This window comes from Buteo buteo, chromosome 4 (genome assembly GCF_964188355.1).
Source record: "Buteo buteo chromosome 4, bButBut1.hap1.1, whole genome shotgun sequence".
NCBI classification, from domain to species: domain Eukaryota; kingdom Metazoa; phylum Chordata; class Aves; order Accipitriformes; family Accipitridae; genus Buteo; species Buteo buteo.
In genome coordinates, this window is record NC_134174.1 from 64,756,816 (window position 1) to 64,777,750 (window position 20,935).

Consider the following 20,935-nt stretch of genomic DNA (forward strand, 5'->3'; position numbering starts at 1 on the left):
GCATTGCTTTCCTAAGGCTGTAAAAAGATGTAAATCCTAACACCCATCCTGATCTAAAGCTATGAATGCCTCTTATCCTTTCATATTCAATATAAATCAGTGGTAGCAATTTAATTAAAATTTGATAGCCTCATCAGTGGACAGTTCAGACCACATGCATGGGATTTGTTACTGTTCAGGTCATTTATGGATCTTTATTTTAAAAAGGCTGAGTTAAGCATGGTATGTGTCTACCTCACTGTTCCTGTGGGACATTGAGGCTTTACTAGCATCTGAAGTGCCATCAAAATCTTGGTATTTTGTAATGTACAAAAAAAAATTTCTGTAGTTGACAGAAATGTTTGGTTTTTTTATTTTTTAGCTCCTTTTTGTTGATACTAACAGAAATTTATTTTGTTTATTAATGCATACAGTCTTATAATACCTTTCTAGCAACTTTTGATTCTGCTATAATAGGTGACAGGTGAAAATGCCAAGCACTAAACATGTCATGCAGCTCTCATTTAGAGGTCTCATCACCTAGATACAAGAAGTCTGGGGGTTTTTGTTGGTTTGGAGTTTGGGATTGTTTTTGCTTTTCATACCTGATCCATGCAAAACTTTTCTGAAATCGGAGAAATTCCCTTGTGGAAGGAGCAGAACGTGGACCTTCTTTTTTAATGAATAAAATGGGAGGTTTCTTTCGGGGTTTGGCTGGTTTTTTATGGCAACGTAAGTTTCCCTGCTATCACTGGTGTTCTTGGAATGCTTTGTAAAACTTAGTATCTACTTGTGTGCAGCTCTTACCAGTCTAATTTGTGGGTGACTGTCAGCGCCAATGAAAGACATAAACCTTATTTAAAACCTTGTGCTGGCCTCTCTATAGGGCAAGTCCTGCCTTAATTTTCCTAGCTTGTATTGTAGTATGTTCCTTTGTGATCAAATTGCATTTTAATAAAATACTGTGATTAGTAATACTGATTTGCTTAATTCTGCGGTGTAAAAGGAGAAATGGCACTGCTCTCTGGATATGCTGTTAATGTCAGGAAAGCGTGGTCTTCATATCTCTCTGTAGGAATGAAGCCGTGCTGTTTTGCAATAGTGAGTACCTTTCATATCTTCTTATCCAGTGTTTCTGCTGTTACTAATACTGAGCCAATTCTGTTGTAATGCCAGAAGAGTCTAACAGCAGCATTTCACTTCTACCAAAAGCCACGTTTTCTGAGACAGTTCCACATACTGTTTCATAAAGAAACAATAAAAATAATCATAGTAGCAAGTCAACCAACACTCTGCAGAAATCTGTACTCTTAAGTAAAGGGTTTGATTAGGAGGAGGTTGTGAAATAAGCAATTAAAGAAGATTAAAGCTCTGCACTATGTGGAGCACACCAAATTTGAATGCTGTTTTGCTTTGAGTAGCTGGAAAGCCTTGTACACTCTCTTTGCTGCTGTGATGCATCCCTAACCTCAGCTCTACCACGCCTGTCATTTACAGTCCAAGTCCTGCAGGGCATTGGGTTTCTTTTCTTTTCTTTTTTTTAAATGCATGTTTGTACTGACTTTGAACAAGGGGCCTCAATCCTGTTGAGGCCTTTGGCGCACACTGGAATGAAAACAACACATAATTGCAGAAGATTTCTTGTTCAGATCCCCCTTTTATTTTGTGCTGACCTACATTTGTACTCTGCTGACATATTAGAGCTACGTGAGTGTTTATTGTAATGTATTCCCGTTAAGCATCTTCCCTTCCTGTTTCAGAGTAAAATGTACAGAGGAGTCTAATGCTGGAGTTTTATGGCACTCTTTGAGTCCCCCGAACAGAAGTCCCATCAGTGTCAGAAAGTGATGTGTGTGCAAAGTGAGCACCAGCTCAGCTGGCAAATCAAGTCTAATTAATGACCTCTCAGCCGGGCTGAAACCAAGCCCAGCCCAGTGGAGATTAAGGAGAAAAATAAACTGTCCTAAAGTACTGCCATGTTATTACCATTCATTTAGCAGAAAAACACATTAAAATATTATTTTAATTGATGTAACTTAGTAAACTTCCACAGTCTTAAAAGAATAACTGTGTAGCTGTCATTCCTTTGACAATCTCTGGAAATACGTGGCACCACTCTAAGGTACTGCTTTGGGAAATGTGTCCAATTTCCTTAAATCCTTTCTGTCCTCTACATCCATAAATAATAATTCTTGTAGTCTCTATGCAGACATATAATTTGCTCTGAAACAAAGTAAAAATGTTTTTTTCTGTTCTTAATCCATTCATAACTTCTGACTGAAAGTAATTATTGATTGTCTGTGGTGCTTTTATGAACAACGTTAATGAATGTAGCTGGGCAAAATGGGAATTATTTTGCAAAACATGTCAGGATTGGAATGAAAAAGACATGTAGAAACTTCTCTGAAATCATTTAAAGATGAGCAAAGCATTAATTTTTGCTTGACTGTTTTTCTTTATAATTGCATAATTAAAAAAAATGACAATGTGAAGAACGCTGCATTGCTTCAATAGGAAACACTGGGGCGTTTTGCTCCAGTACGTGTCAGTGAGAGCTCAGAGCAGCTGGCTTACCCCAGCTTGAACTGTGAGCTGGAGAGAGATTTCCCAGGTCTCCAATACCCTGACTCGAACATGCATATGTAGGCAGAGGTGACTGTGTTACGTTTGGATAGGTAGCAGTACAATGACAGCAGGAGCAAACCATATTCAGGATTTGTAAAACATTTTAGTAATCAACTTTAATGAGCTGGAAGGCAGCAAGAACCATCATCTTAATCCTTTCTGACCTATATATTTTCTATTTTTTTGATATGCACCATATCTTTTTCTACCTTGTCCAATATAGTTGTTATGTCCCAAGTCAAGAGACTTCTATAAATCATTTTAGGATTCCATTCAATAAGCAAATCTTCAATTACAATGAGAAGCTGCTCAGATGAACAGTTTTAGCATATAATTCTTTCTATAAAATTTTCTTTTCATCGATGAGTTAGAACTAGGAGAAATCTGTTTTAAATCTGTAGGGAGCTTCTAGTGGTCTTTTTTAAGGAAGATTTTCAATTGAGAATATTTGTATGGTTCTCTAATTGACTAATTTTTTTACTTTTACCATAATTTATTTCGTATGAAGTTCTCAGTGATTCATGTTGCATTATAAACTTGGAATTATGAGGTCAAAGTAGAGTGTATTGACTGCTTGGAGCAGATAGAGGGGCAGCATTGATGAGTTGTGGAAATGAAGCCATGTTCCTCTGGGAAAATTGGTAAAAATAGCACATGGGAAACAAAACTTAAGATCAACATGTAACTGCTGAAGCACCAGTCAGTTTACAGGGAATTTACTGCATAAGAGCTCCGACACAATTGCATGAACTCTTTGTAATAGTAGAAAATGGGAGTAATAAAGTGCTCGATGTTCAGTTTTTTCTGGTATTTGGCATATTTAGCATGTTAGGGTAATATCCATCTCTTTAACTAAGTCATAATTAGTTTAGAAGAGATGCTCTAGAGGCTATTGCAAATACATATTTTGTGTTTTCATGAAACTTGCCTTGAATCCTTTTCTGGGGAGAACAGAACTATTTTTTCCCTTAATCTAGTTCATATATTGGAAATGTCACTTTGGTTTGTATGTCCTTTAATCATTGCTTAGTCCATTTCTATGATTTTAACCCTTTACTCTTTTACTTGTAGTAATATTAGATTATAGTAAAACCTATTAAGCTCTAGTTTCAGAAATGTGTTTAAAAGTCACTGAGTTTTCTGTTTGTTCCCACAGGATTATGTTCAGAAGCTGTACCTGTAACTGATGTGTCACACAGTGAATCAGTTGAAGAAAGCCCTTTCCGCCCCCCTTCCCATTCTTTTTCCACCGTCTTCGATGAGGACAAGCCAATAGCCAGCAGTGGAACTTACAACTTGGACTTTGATAACATTGAGTTGGTTGATTCTCTCCATGCCTTAGGACCGAGCTCTCCGGAGTCAAAGAATCGTGACCCCAAAGCAAATGTTCGAAGAAAATCTACTGATTCAGTCCCAGTTTCCAAATCTACATTGTCTCGATCTCTTAGCTTGCAAGCTAGTGATTTTGATGGAGCATCTTATCTTGGCAACAGTGAGACATTAGCGCCTGCTGCAGATGTGTACGGTACTGGTTCAAGTAGTGCTTCTAGTACCCTTAAGAGAACAAAGAAATCCAGACCAGCTTCTTTAAAAAAGAAGCAGTCAGCAAAAAAATCTCTGGATGCTCCACTGGTGAAGGAAACACCACAAGAACCGTCTGACCTTGGCCAAGCAGCTTGTGCCCCAGGTGAGGATAAAACAGTATCTGAAGCGAAGGCTGACTCAGTAAAGCCTGAATGTACTGAACCTTCTAAAATCTCTGCTGAGAAACAGGAGGCCCCACCTGTGCCTGAAGGATCCTACCCTTTGGATCCAGACAGTTTTGAAGGGATTAGTGCATTTAGCACCGGAGGCAGCAAAGTACAAAACTCTCCCCCTGCCAATAAGAAAACACTACCTCTTACAACGGCACCAGAGGCTGTGGAGGTGACTCCGCCTGACACTGGAGGACAAGAAGACCCTCCGGTCAAAGGCATTGCAGTGAGGCTGGAGTTTGATTATTCTGAAGAAAAAGGGGTGAGTGAAGACCAGCAGGAGAGTATTCCTCCTCCCAAAAAAGCAGGTAAAAAGCCTGGTGCTAAAATGCCACTACGGAGGCCAAAGACTAAAAAGTCAGTGGAAAAGCTTGACAATGCTCCAACCACACCGACCAAGTCACCCACTGATCCAAATGAAATCCCTATCACAAAAGGCTCTTACACTTTTGATATTGACAAGTGGGATGATCCCAATTTTAACCCGTTCTCATCTAGTACAAAAATGCAAGAATCACCCAAACTGCCTCAACAAACGTACAGTTTTGAGCCAGACGTGTGTGAGGACTCTATTGACCCTTTCAAGTCTTCTTCTAAGATAGCCAGCTCGCCCTCAAAATCTCCCGCTTCCTTTGAGATACCAGCCAGTGCCAATGAAACGAACGGAGCTGAAGGAGACAGCTTGAATAAGCCTGCAAAAAAGAAGAAGACGCCACTAAAAACGTAAGTTAAAGGGCACAGATGTTTCTAGATTAGAAGCAGCACATTCCTACACCTTAGCAGACTTACACCAGGTTTATATTTGAATAGAGAAAAGAAGACGACGTTGAGTTTTGGTAGTCACACAACTGGACTCATGCTGGGGGTCTGTCCATGCTCTCCTTCAACCTCTTTCCTTAGTAGCTTGATGTTTCCAGAGCGAAGGGGAGAACCAGATCAAGCCAGATTAGGCCACTGCTCTGGCAATTGGATTTTTGAAATCTTGGGACTCAGTGTATCTTTGAATCTGATTAAGTCCAAATTTTATCAAGTTTGTGCCAAACTTTTCTGTGACCTCACCTTGGGAATTTGATACTGCTTAAGATGATCAAAGCATTCACTCCAGTAAAAACTATTTTATGAATCATAGTTTTTGAGAGTGGGATGTGAAATAGTAAGGCAATGACAAATCTGCTATTGCACACAGCAGGAAGATGGTTTAATCCAGTGACTTATGGAATTGAAAAGAAAGTAACCTGAAACAGAAGAGTGCAGTATTGAAATATATTTTTTTAAATACAAGACTAAAAAATGTGAAAAATTTCCTTTCTGTGAAAGAACTTACAACTCTGCAGAGGGGTTTAAATCTCCTAGACTGCTACACATTAGGGAAATATCCAGCTTTTATACACCGTTGACAAATTGCAGGATAAATTTTCTAGCTTGTTTTATTTAGATATTTGGTTAAAAACCTCAATGGCTAGTTGCATTGATTCCTTGGTTAACTTGCTGGTGTGCATGTTACCTTATCTGTTCAGAAATGGATATTTTGAGTTGGTAATCAGTAAGTTTATATCCCATTTATCTGAAATTGATATCCTGTTTGTATCTGTAAGAAAATACCTCAGTGCTTGTCCCTTTATGGTTTAAATGTTTCAGCTAGCTAACAAAAACATGACTGAAAAATTTTAAAAGCCTGGCAATTTGAAGATAACATGGTTAATGTAAAACAGTACAAAAAATTACTTCCCTTATAGAGTGAGATGGAGATTATTCAGTTTTTTCTGAGCAGCCTGCTGCCCTCTAGGCTTCTGATTCACATCCCTTGCCAGATTTGAGGAAGCTTGTGCCATTTTTTTTCTTTTTAGGGGCATTTCTGACTTATGGAAGGTATAGACCACTGTATAGTTGAATTGTTTTTTGAGGGAGGAGCCTGTTTTTTCTGATGTTGCTTCTTTTTGAGTTATGCCTCAAATTTATTGCAAATTAAGAGGCATGCTAAGCTGGCACATTTTCCAAGCCTGTAGTCCAAACTGGTTTGGTCCAAACCAAGAACACTTAAAAGTCTGACTATAAGAGAGGAACAATTTGAATCTTACTGGGGAAGTGCAGAGGAAGAGAAGGGAATTTTAATACCGCCAGATCCTTAAATCTGATATGTGCAGCCAGCCGGAGTCTCCTTGTGTCTTCCAGTAGCTGGAGTGGGGTTAACAGACGTCCAGTATAAACCTCTTGGGTCCACCTGTCTGCTGTGAATATTAGAATTAATTCCAAAGGTGTTAATTTAGGGCAACGTGAGTTTACAAAGAGTTTGCTAAACTACATTCATCCTTGGGAAAATCTATTGCGGGAAGGCCCTGTCCTAGAGTCACAAAGTTCACTGCTGGTCTTTATCATTGTGGAAGAAGTGAAACTAGCCTAGAGCAGGGCTTACAGGTTCTTCGGTCAGGAGGTTTGCAGGAATTCCCAGCCTTTGCTTGGGACTGCTTTCACTGCGTTGTGTTATGTGTCTGCACTTGCAAGTGGTTTCTAACAAAGATGACAATCTGCGTATTAATACACAGTGCAGCCTGTAGCCATAATACTTTCTAGAAGAAAATTAGCCTAAGGCTTGTTGGGGGATGCCAGAGGGAGCAGTGGCTTTATTTTTCTCTGCCTGTCTCTGGTCTCTCTTCTCCGTGGAAAGGGCACTGCGCATGGCTCCTCCGTGGGGTCCAGTGCAGGAGAACCCCTGGCCAGGCAGGGAGATGGGGTGTAGGACCCTCCTTGGCAATGCTCCCATGGTGGGACAGGAGAGAGAAGCCAGTGGAAAATGCTTCAGCTCCAAGAGGCAGAAAAGAGGGTGTTTGAATTAGGAAATGATACTGTAATATACCAGGGCTTCTCCAACCTAATTAATGGACAATTTTGCAAAGCCAGGAGTTTTTATTAGCATTATTGAGGGAGCAGAAATAAAACTCTATGGACCAGTTTGAAAACTTGTTCCTCATATGGAAAGACAGCGATTTCTAGGTTAGACCTATGGGAGGTGAAGAAGCCAGGCAGGAGCTTAAGCCATTGCTAAGCTTGTGCTACTTTGAATCTGTGCCATATGTTAGGTCTTACCTGTGTTAAATCAATAAAAACAGTTTTTATTGTTGAATGAAATCTGTAGCAGTCTAAGCGTTGACCTCCGTGTGAAAAGATGAGATTTTTAGAATAGATGCCAGTTCGACGCAAATTACTCTCTGGTCATATACCTAAGTGCTGAGCTATTTCGAGATAGATCATATTGCTCAGATGATCCTGAACAAAGAGCAGCTGATGCCTCTCGAGTGCCTCCTTTTAGTGATGAGTAAAGATAGGTGGCTTGTATAGACATTGCTGTCAAAACTGTTGGATGATTGGAGGCTGTGTTTAGAAATGCAAGACGCTAGCTTTCAGGAGCATTCCACGTGAGAAGAGCCAAGCAGAAGCTGGCAAGCTTATAAGTAGATGAAAACTTTTCTTAGCCTTAATTGTTTGGCAAGGTTTGCTTCTGGTTTTGGGGCAATCAGCTTGTTCTGTCAGAACACAAAGTTAGGTTTGAGTGACAGCCAAAATATATGAGATTTAAAGAAATGTAATTTTCTTTCCTGACTTAGGTAAATGATTTGAAATGGTCAAATAGCTTTTTCTGTACAGTAGTAACAAATCAGCAGATATGAAAAAACCTTGCATAACTGTGCTCTTTCCTTAACCTTAGCTGCTATTGAAGAACAGTTTTACATCCCATATAATAACAAATACTGTGTTTTGAAAAGAAAGCAGGTGGCTACCATCAGGGAAGGCAAGGATGGTTAGTATGTTGAAAGGAAATTAACTTGAAGGCATCAGCTTCGAAAAATGTGTTTTGTAAGATGAAAGCGTGTCAAAAGTATACTATTGAATTTGAAAACATTGAAGGACTTGATGAATTTTTTTTTCTCCCCATGTATTTCACAATAAAAACTAGGGGTTAAGATATACAGGTAGAAAATATGCATGATCTGATTGCCTTAACACATTAACATTAACAGAGTATTTGTAGGTTTATCTTTTTTGTCAGTTCCTTCTGTCTGTCTCTCTTTTCTTTGTCTTATTTGTCTTAGGATGGTAGAAGATGTGATGTCTGTATGTTCTCTGTTGTAAGTAATTCTAAGCTAACAATTCAAGTTTCCTCTTTGATTTATGGGCTTTTTAATTTTACTTAATTTATTTTGCAGCATGATCAGTTATTCAGCATGAAGCTTTTATGTTAACTATTTCACTTCACTGGCACATATGAAAGCTATTTTAAGTAAGATGCCTGGCTGTGAATGAGTTTGAGGAATCTATTGCCTCATTATCTGTTTGCCTATCAAAGAAGATCCTCTTTTAAAAACTGTATGGATTTTGTATCTTTGAGCTAAAATACGAAAGTTGTATTTCTTCTGTTGTACAACAACATTGTACAATCAGTCTTTTGTAAATACTGCATAAAGTGTTTCTCCTTAAAGGATAAGTTATCCTAATTACTTCTAGCATCATAACTAGATAATAAGTAGCATTGAACACACCAATATTCAGCTGTCCGATTTATTTTCCCCTCTAGATGTGGTATTGATTTACCCTCTACCAATTGAAACCCAGCATTATAATTTCTAATGTTGATCTTGCTATCATTGATCAGGGATGAGCTGCTGGGCAGTAATTTTTGCTACTGCATCTCAGTTCAAATATTAAGTCTTTATCAGTGAGTTTGCTGTGAATTTTTCTCCCTCTTCTAGTTAGTAATATGTCTGTGTTTGAATAACTCTGGCAATATGCATAGAGGGTACAGGTAGATAATTGGTTTTTTCCTGGTTAGAAAGTATTTTTAACCAATTGTGAACAAACATAAAGGCAACATTCATAATTATACACAAAGACATAATGTATGTTCTTCATTCCTTTTGCCTGATTGAAACCCATGGGATTTTGAAGGGCTTCAATGTCCATGCTCCCAGTCTGCACTGTGAGCTATCAGGGGAACTGGAAGCAAAATTGCCATATTTGTTGTTGTATTTCTTTTAAAGAGGGTCTGTTGTGCACATTTGTAACGGTAGAGCTTTGTTCTGGCATCTTGGGGACAGCGTCTGCCTCAGCTGTTTTTATATAGTGCATGCAAAGCATACCAATTTTTTTCTTAATTATTTGTGGGGTCATTGGAACTTGTTGCCCAAGCTTATCACAGTTTTAATTCTCATGGTAAAGATGTGATTTAGACCTGATTTTGGAAACTGAAGCAGACAGAAGCTAAATGATTTGCTTAAGGCCACTGAGGATGTCTGTGGTGGAGCAGAGATTTGAATTCCAATTGAGCAGCAACTCTGTTCTATAAATGTGTCAGTAGTTAGCATGAAAAATATGGCAATCCTGCTTGTCTCAGCTTTTGGGAAATCAAGGCCTGTTCCAAGTGCATGACCAGAATATGTACCTATGGCATGTTTCTCTGTGGTGCTGCTGCCTAATGGATGGGATTTTAAAGCAGAAGGGCTTACAGAGGTTGCACTGTGGCTGTCTCTTGCTAGGTGTGAAATTACCTGATTCTTTCTGGTATTACCATTAACTGTTTTAACTTTATTTTCAGTGATACATTTAGGGTGAAAAAATCACCAAAAAGATCCCCACTATCTGATCCTCCTTCTCAGGTAAAGTACTGCCTTATTTTGATGTATGTAATTTGTGTTCTTGTAGGGGCAAAAAAGGAAAATTTGATTTATTTAATTGTAGAATTGTACTTTTAATAATACAAGAGGTTTTTGTAAAGAATATAAGCATATTGGTGTCCAGTTAGCACATTGGGCTATAATCATAAGGTATTAACCTTTTGGTCACTAGAAGCATGTGTACAATGTATATTAGATCTAGTATTTGCTTTGGGAATTCCAGTTAGACTATTAGTAAATGTACTTTGGAAAGTCCTGTGTTGCAATGGACTGACGATATGAATAAATATCTTCAATCAGTTGTCTGAAAAACTAGACGTAACTATCCTCCCTGGCATTTTTAGATTAGAAAGTAAGAAACTAAATGCATCAAATTGGTGGGCTGGAGGGGAAATAGAAATAAAACAAGTGGGCTGATCTACCAGGAACATGTGCTTGAATGGTTTTATTCCTTGTTGTAAACTGCCAGCAGGTGGTTTTCTTGGAAGAGAAGTTAACAAAAGCTGTTCTGCCTACAAAGGCCTAACTGCTTTGATGTGGCACAGCTCCTTCCATGCTGCTGTTTGTCTTTCTATTATCCATCCCACCCTTTTATTTGTGCTGCTTGACAGTGTAGAAGTGAAGAAAGGGTTCGTGACCTTGCAGACCTATGAACATTTGCTCCTATGAGGGAAGCCTAAAAAGTAGGTTTGGGTAGTCAAAGACTTCAGTCATGGGTGATGTGTGCCACTTATGTCAAGTGCCTAACGGGTATTAGTGGCTCTGGATTTCTTTCTTCCTTGTTATCAAGGCAGCTTTGCAATGCAAGTGTTTATCATCAAAGAGTTTAGTTGTACTGGGAAAACTTGCTGCTAGTAGAATTCTAAATGAAGTACTTTAATATTTTTCATTAAGTATTTTATACAGAGCTGCAGCGAAGAATACAGAATTAAAAAGATGAGCGTGGTGATGCAAAGGAATTCAGACAGTTAACTATTCGCCATGTTAATGAAAGATAATAGAATTAATTGGCACTTGTTTTCTGCAGGATCCCACTCCACTGCCTACTCCAGAAACACCTCCTGTTATATCCACGGTGGTTCATGCAACAGATGAGGAGAAACTGGCATCTTCAGTGACCAGTCAGAAATGGACCTGCATGACTGTGGACCTGAACACGGATAAGCAGGATTACCCACAACCGTCTGATCTGTCTACATTTGTTAATGAGACTAAGTTCAGCTCTCCTACAGAGGGTATGCTTTATAAAGTACTGTCTGCATCCAGCTAATGTTGTGTTTATTGAGAAAGGGGTTTTGGTTTGTTTGAGGATGTTGGCATGTACTTTGCTGAATGCAAACTGTATTATTTGGGAACCCTAAAAAATGATGCTCTTTGGACCAGTCTGGCGAGCTTGGCAATTATGGGGAGCTGAATGTAAGACCCTAATAGTCTGACTTGAGTTTTCAAGAAAGAGTAGAGAGGAAGCTTAAAGGAAAATGAAAGAGGCGACTTCAGAGAAAGGCTTTTGCTTCCTTTGTATGATTAACTGTAGATATGCTCTGTTCTTCTGTGCGTGCTACCTGTTCTCTCTGTGCCTTCACGGGAGACGGGGGTCTGATACTGCTCTTGCTTAGTGCTTTTGGATCCAGAGTGACTGAACTCCTGATTTTGCCTGAGCCTGTTTCTCTGTCCTGAATGGGAGAAGATCCCAGGTTAAAATTCTGCTCAAAGTTTGTGTATTGCATTAAGACCCTTAACATACTGTCTGTACTCCAGGTTCTTAGGATCTGGGTATCTTTATGCACAAAAATGTCCAGGATACCCCCTGCGTAAGATAGTTATCATTCACGTGCCAGATAAAATTTCCTTCTAAATCAGCTTATTAAGATTTTTCCTATCGTACCTTCCTATAAGCAGTCGTGAGCTAAATCTGGAAGTTTCTGTTAAGAGAACTGTTATTCCAGGTCTGTGAAATGTGGAAGAGACAGAATTTAGAAAATCTGTGTGGCCTTCCTTGGGGTTACCAGAGGGAATACTGCTTTGCAACATCTGCTCCAAGGGCAGATTTTCAGCTTTGTGGGTGGGAAGAATGTATGAGTTTAACTTGACTTAAACTTTTTCTTTTTGATCAGAATTTATTTTTTTCCCCTAACCTTTCAACCCATGTCCCAATCTACCATTAAAGCTACTTTATGCCATTTTAGACTGGGTCTGAGGAGTTTTTGCTTAATTAAGAACTGCCAAGCTTTTAGGTCAAGTGTTTGACATTAAAAGGCACAAGTAATCACAGTGTTTTTTATGGCACTGCACATGTTCATATACATGTGCTTATATGTTTGCGTGGCCTGGGCTTTTTGGAAATCTGTTGAGTCTCCTGTACAGGTAAGTATTTCAGTCTGGATAAATCCATTGGCTTTATTATAAAATTACAAATTTTAGACATAGGCTTCACTTCATTTGTATTAAAAAAAAACCTAACGTAAAGAAATACTTTTCAGAAAATAAGCCCCCCAAATCTGGGAAAATGGAAATTATATGGAAGGAAATGGAACAAAAGAATAGTGAGAGATACTCTAAGGCAATTGTTTTAGCTATCAAAGTGGGTAGAAGAAAGTGAGCAAAGCTCCTAATTAAATGCTAATTGTCTTGTCTCATGTGTGCTGCATGGTATAGTCGGAGTTTCAGATTACATGCTAATTATAATCAACAATGCTTCCGCTTTTCAGATCTCTTAAAAATAATAATTTTTTTCCCTTGACAGTCTTGCTCCTGTGGCGTTGAGAAATTTTTGAGTAATTCCAGGGCTCTTTCTCAGTGCGAATATTTTTATCCCTCCCAGATACTAGTATGAGTGTTATCCTGTAACCTAACACGGCTTTTGTACAGATAGAGCCCAACTACTGAGTCAGCCAATACATCCAGCTCTCATCTGTTGCATGTGCTGCTTATAACTGCTGCCATTTTCGTGTTGCACAGACCAGAAATAAGCAGTAATTATTAACAGAAAATTCTGATGTAATCTTGCAGCTATTTGTAGGAGGAGTTGGAGGACATCACTTAGTAAGTCTGTTGTATGTATTTATAAAAGATAAATATCTTATTTCATGGGATATCCTGGGCATTTGTAATTTTGAATGTATAGAGGTAGCCAGAGCCTTAGATTTTGGAGGGGAGATGATGTCTTAGAGGAGATACCTAGGGGAGGAGATAGAGTCTAATTATGTTGGAAACTTCTGAGAACAATGAGATGAAACAAACTGCGTTTAGTGAGCCATGTTACTCCTTTTGTTTCTAGCTGAAGTATTTCCATCTGTGTCCTGCCTTTTTTAATTCAGTAAAGTTAAATACGTGTTGTCCCAAAAGTCAGTTTGGATTGCAATTGCAAAGCCGCTACCAGCCCTGCAGGCAGATGGAAGATCACTGCTGGCTGTGCCAGCAGAGGACAGTGCCGGTACGTCTCCTGCCCATGAGCATGCTTGTACGCTCGCTCATGGATCGCTCTCTGGGGTCATAAAGCTGCCCCATGAACATTCCTGATGCATCTCATTGGGCTATATGTAGATAAATGAAATACAGAAAGGCAGTTACTAAACACTGGGTGCTGTTGTCTGGTATTTCATGCTTTCTTCTGCAGTTTTGCATCTAGTAGGTGGTTTCGATCTCATCGTTTCAGTTTTATTTTTGCCTTCACTAGGAAGAAGGTTATATCTGATACCAGGAGGCTGTCCATCTTGCCTGGCTCCCTATTACCATTAAAAACATATGGTGCTAGGAATTTAAACGTGAGGAGCCTGCTATAATAGCATTCTCTTCACGTAGACGTTTTACTATTAATATCTCCCACATGTCAGGTACTGAAAGTTTGTGGCTGTTCCTCTTCAGTGGTTGTTTGACAAAATAGTACATAGACTTGTGGAATTACAGTGCTTGTACTCTACGTTGCTTTTTATTATAAAAAAATTTTGAGCATTGTAAACTCACATTGCACCCTTTGAAACTTTTTTTTTTTACAAAACAGGTAAGAGATTATCTTTAGGGTTCGTTTGTTTTTAAAGAACAGACGTCTTAATGATGGTTACCATCTTCCTGATACAAGCCCTACTTTTCAAAAGCTGCCTAAATCTATAAGAATTTTAGCACATAGTTCTATCATAATGTAAATGCTAGTGTGCTATTCATTAGAACTTACCTGTAACGGAGGTTAAATTATACAAGTGGTTTATTGAATTAACTCATGGAAACAGAGTAAAATACAGCATTAGGACAAATTAATTATGTTTTTAATTTTAAATTAGGGTGTCATTGAACAAAGTCTTTGCCTTTTTTGGGTGCAGGAAGGAATCTTCTCTTTTCTGTTTTGCTGTGTTTTATCTGTCTGCCTCAATATTAGCTACTGGGTGACCATGGATTGGAAAGAAATGCTGGTTATTCCTTCCAGTGTAATTAGGAGATTAGAAGTAGAGAACCAGTGAAGATTTGCATTTTGATTAGAGTTTAGATTTAGGGTTCTTTGTAAATCTTCCTGCCTTAGGCTTTTCCTCTGAAACTGAAATGTGAAAACAGCCCAGTAAGCTGGGCTGTTCTCTCACCCCTTGCTTAATGAGCATACAAGTATTTTATGTATCTTTTTATCTTAAGTGATACCACAGTAGTCCTTCTTAATTAAGAATTGTGCGATAAACATTAAGAAATAGAGATTACTTCATTTCTCAACAGCTTTTAAAATCTTTTTATGTACATTAAAGGAAACTGGTATCAGCATTATCCATTATTGAAAAATGTGTTTTCTGTGATAAGATAACATGATAGAGGAAAGTTATCTGTGCTCTGAAAGCACTCTGAAACTTTCTTAATATTCTGGTCCCTGGGGAAGAATCTTCAGCAAATTGATAAAGCTGAAATTTTTCAGGCAAATTAATTTGCCTGAAATGTGTCATAGGTTCATTGTTGAAAATCAGTGCACCTTCTGCTTTCTCTCTGTGTAGTCTGTTTTTAATACCTCATAGAAAAGTATTGAGCAGAATGGGAGTGGCCCTTGTAAATGAGAAGAGGTCTCTTTTACTTCTGCAAAAATCATTTCATGGCATGTATTTAATGGCTTTTTTTTGTTTCTGTTGCAGAACTGGAATATGGCAACTCATATGAAATAGAATATATGGAGAAAATAGGCTCCTCTGTGCCTGTAAGTTCTCACTTCCATTTCCATTCATTTGCATTCTCTTGTCATAATATACTATCCTGATAATGCCATCAGCCTCACTACCCTTTAAATTAATTACAATGTGCCTGCAGCAGATCTGCAAAACCAGTTCCTTTAAATTGGCATAACTGGGGTAAATTGCATGTGCTTTGTTGTTCGATGTCCTGTAGAGCTTGTTCCATTTTATTTTTAAGCTAGCATCATAGTAGTTCTTTCTGAAGTTTAAAAGCAAATCACTGTTTCCAGCAGTGTAGAGTAGAGAGCTGTCTACATCAGCTATTGAACTATTTTAAGAAACTGAGAGTAAAAATTTTAAGAAGATGGAGGGAATGATGAGAGAATACAGAATGAATGTGAAATATGGAATGCAGTACTATACATTATCAGTTGTTTTGCCTTACTTCTGTTTTATTCATGGATTTGATAGCTTGACTAGATCCAATGGGGGTATATCCACAGGGGAGGTTAGAAAAATCAAGCATGTATGTCAGGTGCTTAAATTGATGAGAAGTTTCAGTGAATATTTTAGTAACACTTTCAGTCAAGGGATGACTCCTACCTGACAGGACCAGAAATCTGATTAACCCCAAAGTGGGAGACAAAGAGCCGTTACAAAGAGCGAACTGTTTAGGTTTTGTTCTTTAATGGTTTCTCCCTTAAAGGGATCATCTCAGTATCAGTTAGCATAGACTATATTACAGTCCTATATTATTAGTTTCCTATCAAGTCATTTGGTCACTTAAGGCTTCAGTGACCTGAATTAGCTTTAACAGAGACCGGTTGAGTTGCTTAATGAGTCTTTCTTTTCCTGTTGCCAGCAGGATGATAGCACCCTGAAGAAACAATCTTTATACCTAATGTTTGATGCACAGCAGGAGAGCCCAGTCAAATCACCTCCCATCAGACTGTCTGATTCCACAACACCATGCTCAGGGTATGTCACTGCAAGCAAATTCAGCAATGGAAAAGTATGTCAGGGAAATGGGTTACCATCATAGCACGTACACAGGCAATTCTTCCTCTCTCTGCCTCTGTGTTACCGAGTTGTTTGTTTAAAAATAGATTCCCATCTGTGTACACATATGATAGAGAATAGAGGGCAAAGATACAGAAGTTTTATAATGGGAAGGAATAAGGACATATATTTCTCCCTCATATTCTTACTAAATAGTCACAGTGGCAACTGTTTCACTAAACAATGGCTTCCTACTTAAAGGTTTTTTCTCAGATACTGAGGTCTTTTTCATGTCAATCTAGAAATCTCCTAATTGCAACTTTTCACTTGGCCTTTCCTAGATATATTTTCTGAACAAGGAGTCTGGTTCATAAGAACAGGATGTGGGGGTTGTATTTACTTCCAAAAACTTTGCTTGTTAAGGACATCTATTCTTGTTAGTAAAGGTTGTTTGTTGCGAGAGATGTAGGTCACAATGAGAAAGGGGTAAAAAGGCAAGTGAGAAATATTTAAGGCATGTGCATAACTTTTCTGATGGAACTGGCTTTATTTAGATGACTCTGGTGCATTACTTTGAAAGGATATTGCAAAGTGTTATGGGATATAATGATATAAAGAGGACTTGCTTAGTTGTTACCAAAAGCAGAATTGTAAGGGCCTTGTGCTCCACCCTGAAAGCATGTACACAATCTTTTTCCAGGTCAAGTTTTGAAGACCCTGAAGCCCAGCAATCGTCTGGAATGAAAATACAACATCCAGCTTCCCGAGTCCTAGCTGCCAGCCAAGAGGCACATGTACAGTCACCTGACAAGTCAAAGCAGAAAGACCTAGAGCCCATGACCCTAGGAACAACTCCAGAGGCTATTGAAATAGTAAGTAATTTATGATAAGAGTTTGGGAATCATTTTCCTGCAGGGATTTCTCATGTCATGTAAGAGGTAGCAAAGGTGGATCTCCAAAGTAGAGTGAAACTCAACCTGATACTTAAAGGTCTTGGTAGCAGCATGTGGTAGGACCCAAATGAGGGAGGGAGGGAGGTTGATGGAACAGATGGAATTCAGAAGAATTTTCTGAATTCTTAATGTAGCTTAAGATGTTCTTGTGATACCTTATTCCAAGTTGATACTTTTAAGTGCTTTTTTTCTGACACAGGCCTTTTTACCCTGCTTTAACCCAATATTTGAAGAAATATTTTCTATATAAAATAAGTGGTTTCATATAAATATAGACATGATTTGTTCTGTTGCATGCACTGTGAAATTTCAAAATTTTGTTGGTAAAGAACAGGTGCCCTTTCACATTTTCCTATAAACTGTTAACTGTATTGTTGTCACCTGATACTGATGATGTAAAATTCACTTTTTTGATCATTAGAACTCATTCCAGCTTCCAGTTAAATCGCTTTTTTTAGTGGCTTCTCTGGATTGGATTTGAATTAGTGATGAGCCCTTCCTTGCTTCCAGCTTGCACTGCATACAGACTTCAGAACATTGGTTCTCAAATTCATGAAGGTTCCCTCAAGGCCTCTGCATTTCCAGGCAAACTTGTTTCACAAATGCCTACACCAATAGGCATGCTAAGCTATATGACAATATATTTACTGAGGAGTCAAAACAAGCAGCAGCTCACTTTAGTACTATGCTTAATTTATATTAACAATGCTGTTGATACCATCTCACAAAACATTTTTTATGAGCTTGAATACTTTCTCACTGCAGGGACTCTTGGGTACTCAAATCCCAGTGGTCTTGGTTTTGTCATTCTAATTCTGTTCACCCTCATACTGTGCATTTATCCTGATGATGTTATAACTGTGAACGTGACTTAGTTTATCCCCAGTAAGGAACAACAGACTTTGGAAAGACTGCAAAAAGTCTTGCTGAGGTTCCCCTCAGTTTTGGTGGTCTTCAAAGCTTTTGCACTACCTTAGAGATGCCTGAACCGAACATAAACTGCTGTATGAACAAAACCTATGGTAACTGTTTGAAAACTATTGCAGAAGTACTGAGAGTGGGCTGTGGTCTATGGTTTCAAAGCCATTGCTTTAGAGGTCCTAATATTACTTACTTCATGTTAGTCTTCGAAAATTTACTCAGCTTTTGAATTAGGAAGAATTGTTCTTGATGTTTGTCTGTCACACCTATGAATCATGTATTCAAAAGTAATCATCAGTGGGGCATGCAATTACTAGGAATCAAAGATTTGCAGACACGTATGTTGCTTTTGGCCTGAACTACTTGAGCAAAATCTCTGTTGCTTATTCTATATCCTCCTTACCCTTCAGACATCTCCTGAAGACTCCTTTGTCTCTGCTGATGCTCTTCTCAATAGGATATCTAAGAAAACCTCAATATGTGATCAGCCTGAATATCTAGATCCTGACTTAGCAGAAAAGAACCCCCCAGTGTTTGCTCAGAAACTTCAGGTTTGTAGCAGAAATATAAATGTCACTTTTCTTTAAGTTTGTCTATACACAGGTAGAGGAATGGTTTGCTTCATCTGAAAGGGGTGGGAGGAGGCTTGGATGGGAGGTGGGAAAGAAGCAAAATAATGATTCGATTCTTCCCAAAGTAACTTTGACCTTTCAGGAACTTAAGGAACAGAGATATTTTAGTTTAATTCATGAAATACATTAACTTAAATTTCATCAACACTTCCAGCTATCTTTTATCACTGATGTGTATGTTTTGCAGAAGTCTTTATAAAGCAAATCTTTTAAGCTTGAACACAGGACTTGGTGTGTGGAGAGTTGTCTTGACACCTGGCTTAGTAGGTCTTTATGCATAGATTCATTTTCAGAGATTTAGGCCCTAATACTGCTGCAATGAAAATTTTTCTAGTAATCTATCTAATGCAGAATTTGGCATGGCTTCTTCTAGGAAAAGCAAATTGATCTGTAGACCATTTCTGTATGTCAGGCATATTTTCTAGAATATTTATAGTAAAAGTTTAAAACGTCAAAGGTTGAACTGAGAGCAGCAGCTGGCATAAATTCCTATAAAATGAAAATGAAAGGAGTCTGTGAAAAACAGCTTCAGCTTTGGAAAACTTTTATTTTACCCAAAGAATTGTTCATACTTACCCCCTAATAAAAATTGCCTCTACAGCTACCTCAAAACTAACCAAAAACTGGAACTTTGTATCGATGTTCTAGTCATGAAAGGAATACGGGATGCGTTTGTCACCCAGGAATTGTCGGAATTATACATTAAAATATAACATTCCATTTTTGAATGTGTTAAACATTTTTGCTATGTTCTTAATACATTTTTTCCTGTGGATTGCTCACAACCAAACACTTGACAGGAGGAGTTAGAGTTTGCTGCAATGAGGATAGAAGCACTGAAGTTAGCCAGGCAGATTACCCTGTCTTCTTTCTGCTCCAAGGTATCTGTTTTGTGCCTGCCATGTGTGTGTGAGTGTGCACAGACTAAGCAACCGAGTGCTGCTTTTTCTTTAACAAGGTAACTAAGGCTCTCAGAGTGCAGTGCTAAGCTGTGCGCACCTCAGTGTGACATCAAAGAGCATGCTGAAAGCCGTACTGCACACAGAAATGCTGTCACCGGCTCCACTCACAGAGTACCGCTACATCCAAATTAACAGAAGGCAAATTTGAAGGCAAGAAGCAGGCACATACCTTTCGCAGGAGGCAGATTCTGCAATCCAGGTGGCCATTTGTCATTTAGCTAAGCAAGGTTTGTCCTAAAATGTTTGATGGCAAAACAGTACCAAACCTACTTCTTGTAAAGCTGCTATAGATTTTGACTGTAGGGACATTTTGCCTTTTGTTGGCATTTTCAGCTAGAAATCAGACACCTTGACCCTCAGAGTTTAGAAGTGAGAAATTCAATCAACCTTGCCCTCGGGCATCTGAAGAAAGCGACTACAGCAGGTTTGGAAGGACGATAGAGCTCCCAAGATAAAAAGGCCTCCCAACACAATGTGTCTTTATTCATGAAGATCTGAACCTTGTTTTTTATTGCTACTTCCAGGTTGCGCTGGGTAGTTCTACCTCAGAGTGATGCTTTGCACTGCTCTAGGGATGCACATCGTCCTCACTGTGTTTGGAACGGGATGGAAAAGCTTGCTCTGATGCGCTGAATTTGGTGGTTAGCCAGTTGCACAGCCAGTTTATGATGGCCTTCATGGTACTTTTAACAAAAGAGTCAAGCCAGAAATGTTAGTGGCTTTCTTGGGAGGTGGTATCAGCTGAATGGGATGCTGAAGGGATGGCAGTGTCCTGCTGCAGTGAGATATTTTATTCCAAATGAGGAGAATGTGCTTCTGACATGTTTTCCTCCAGTGACCTTCCTCTTCTTATACTGTCCATTAATAAGTCAGCGGCAAGTTTTTTGCCCTATCCAGTATAATCTTGAGTTCATTGCATCATAACAACATTTGGGCTGGTTATAGGGCAGAATTTCTTGGTGCTTTAAAGATCAGTCATAAAATAGCTAGTTCATAAAACTAAAGATTTTTTTTTCACATTAACTGTACTTTTATGAAAAAACAACTATTATATTTGATTTATTTTGCTTACCTTAAATAGCCCATGAGCCAGCTGTTTCCATGGTGCACATATACTTACCGAAATAAACTAATTCCTTGCAGATTTATGGTTGTTTTAAAGTATGTAGCTATAATCTTTTATTTAATCAAGAAAAATGTGCCATTGTTTTCATTAGAAACCAAGCTTAACCTTCTAATTAGGAAAGGAAAGAACAAAGGAGGAAAAGATAAATACCATTTTCCTGTATGAGTACTAGCCTGTGTG

General features: G+C 38.5%; 1 protein-coding gene across 5 annotated transcripts in view; it reads left to right on the plus strand.

Annotated features, from left to right (window-relative positions):
* Positions 1 to 20,935, plus strand: part of TACC2 (transforming acidic coiled-coil containing protein 2) — a 148,962-nt gene that overhangs the window by 106,981 nt on the left and 21,046 nt on the right. For 3 of the 5 annotated variants that reach the window (XM_075026544.1, XM_075026547.1, XM_075026546.1), the window contains 8 exons: positions 3,761 to 5,081; positions 9,946 to 10,006; positions 11,052 to 11,259; positions 15,127 to 15,188; positions 16,025 to 16,140; positions 16,862 to 17,033; positions 18,446 to 18,586; positions 19,468 to 19,548. In XM_075026544.1, the coding sequence (XP_074882645.1) occupies positions 3,761 to 5,081; positions 9,946 to 10,006; positions 11,052 to 11,259; positions 15,127 to 15,188; positions 16,025 to 16,140; positions 16,862 to 17,033; positions 18,446 to 18,586; positions 19,468 to 19,548 (2,162 nt within the window). The remainder of the gene's footprint in view (positions 1 to 3,760; positions 5,082 to 9,945; positions 10,007 to 11,051; positions 11,260 to 15,126; positions 15,189 to 16,024; positions 16,141 to 16,861; positions 17,034 to 18,445; positions 18,587 to 19,467; positions 19,549 to 20,935) is intronic. The other 2 variants (XM_075026545.1, XM_075026548.1) reach the window with 2 other exon arrangements.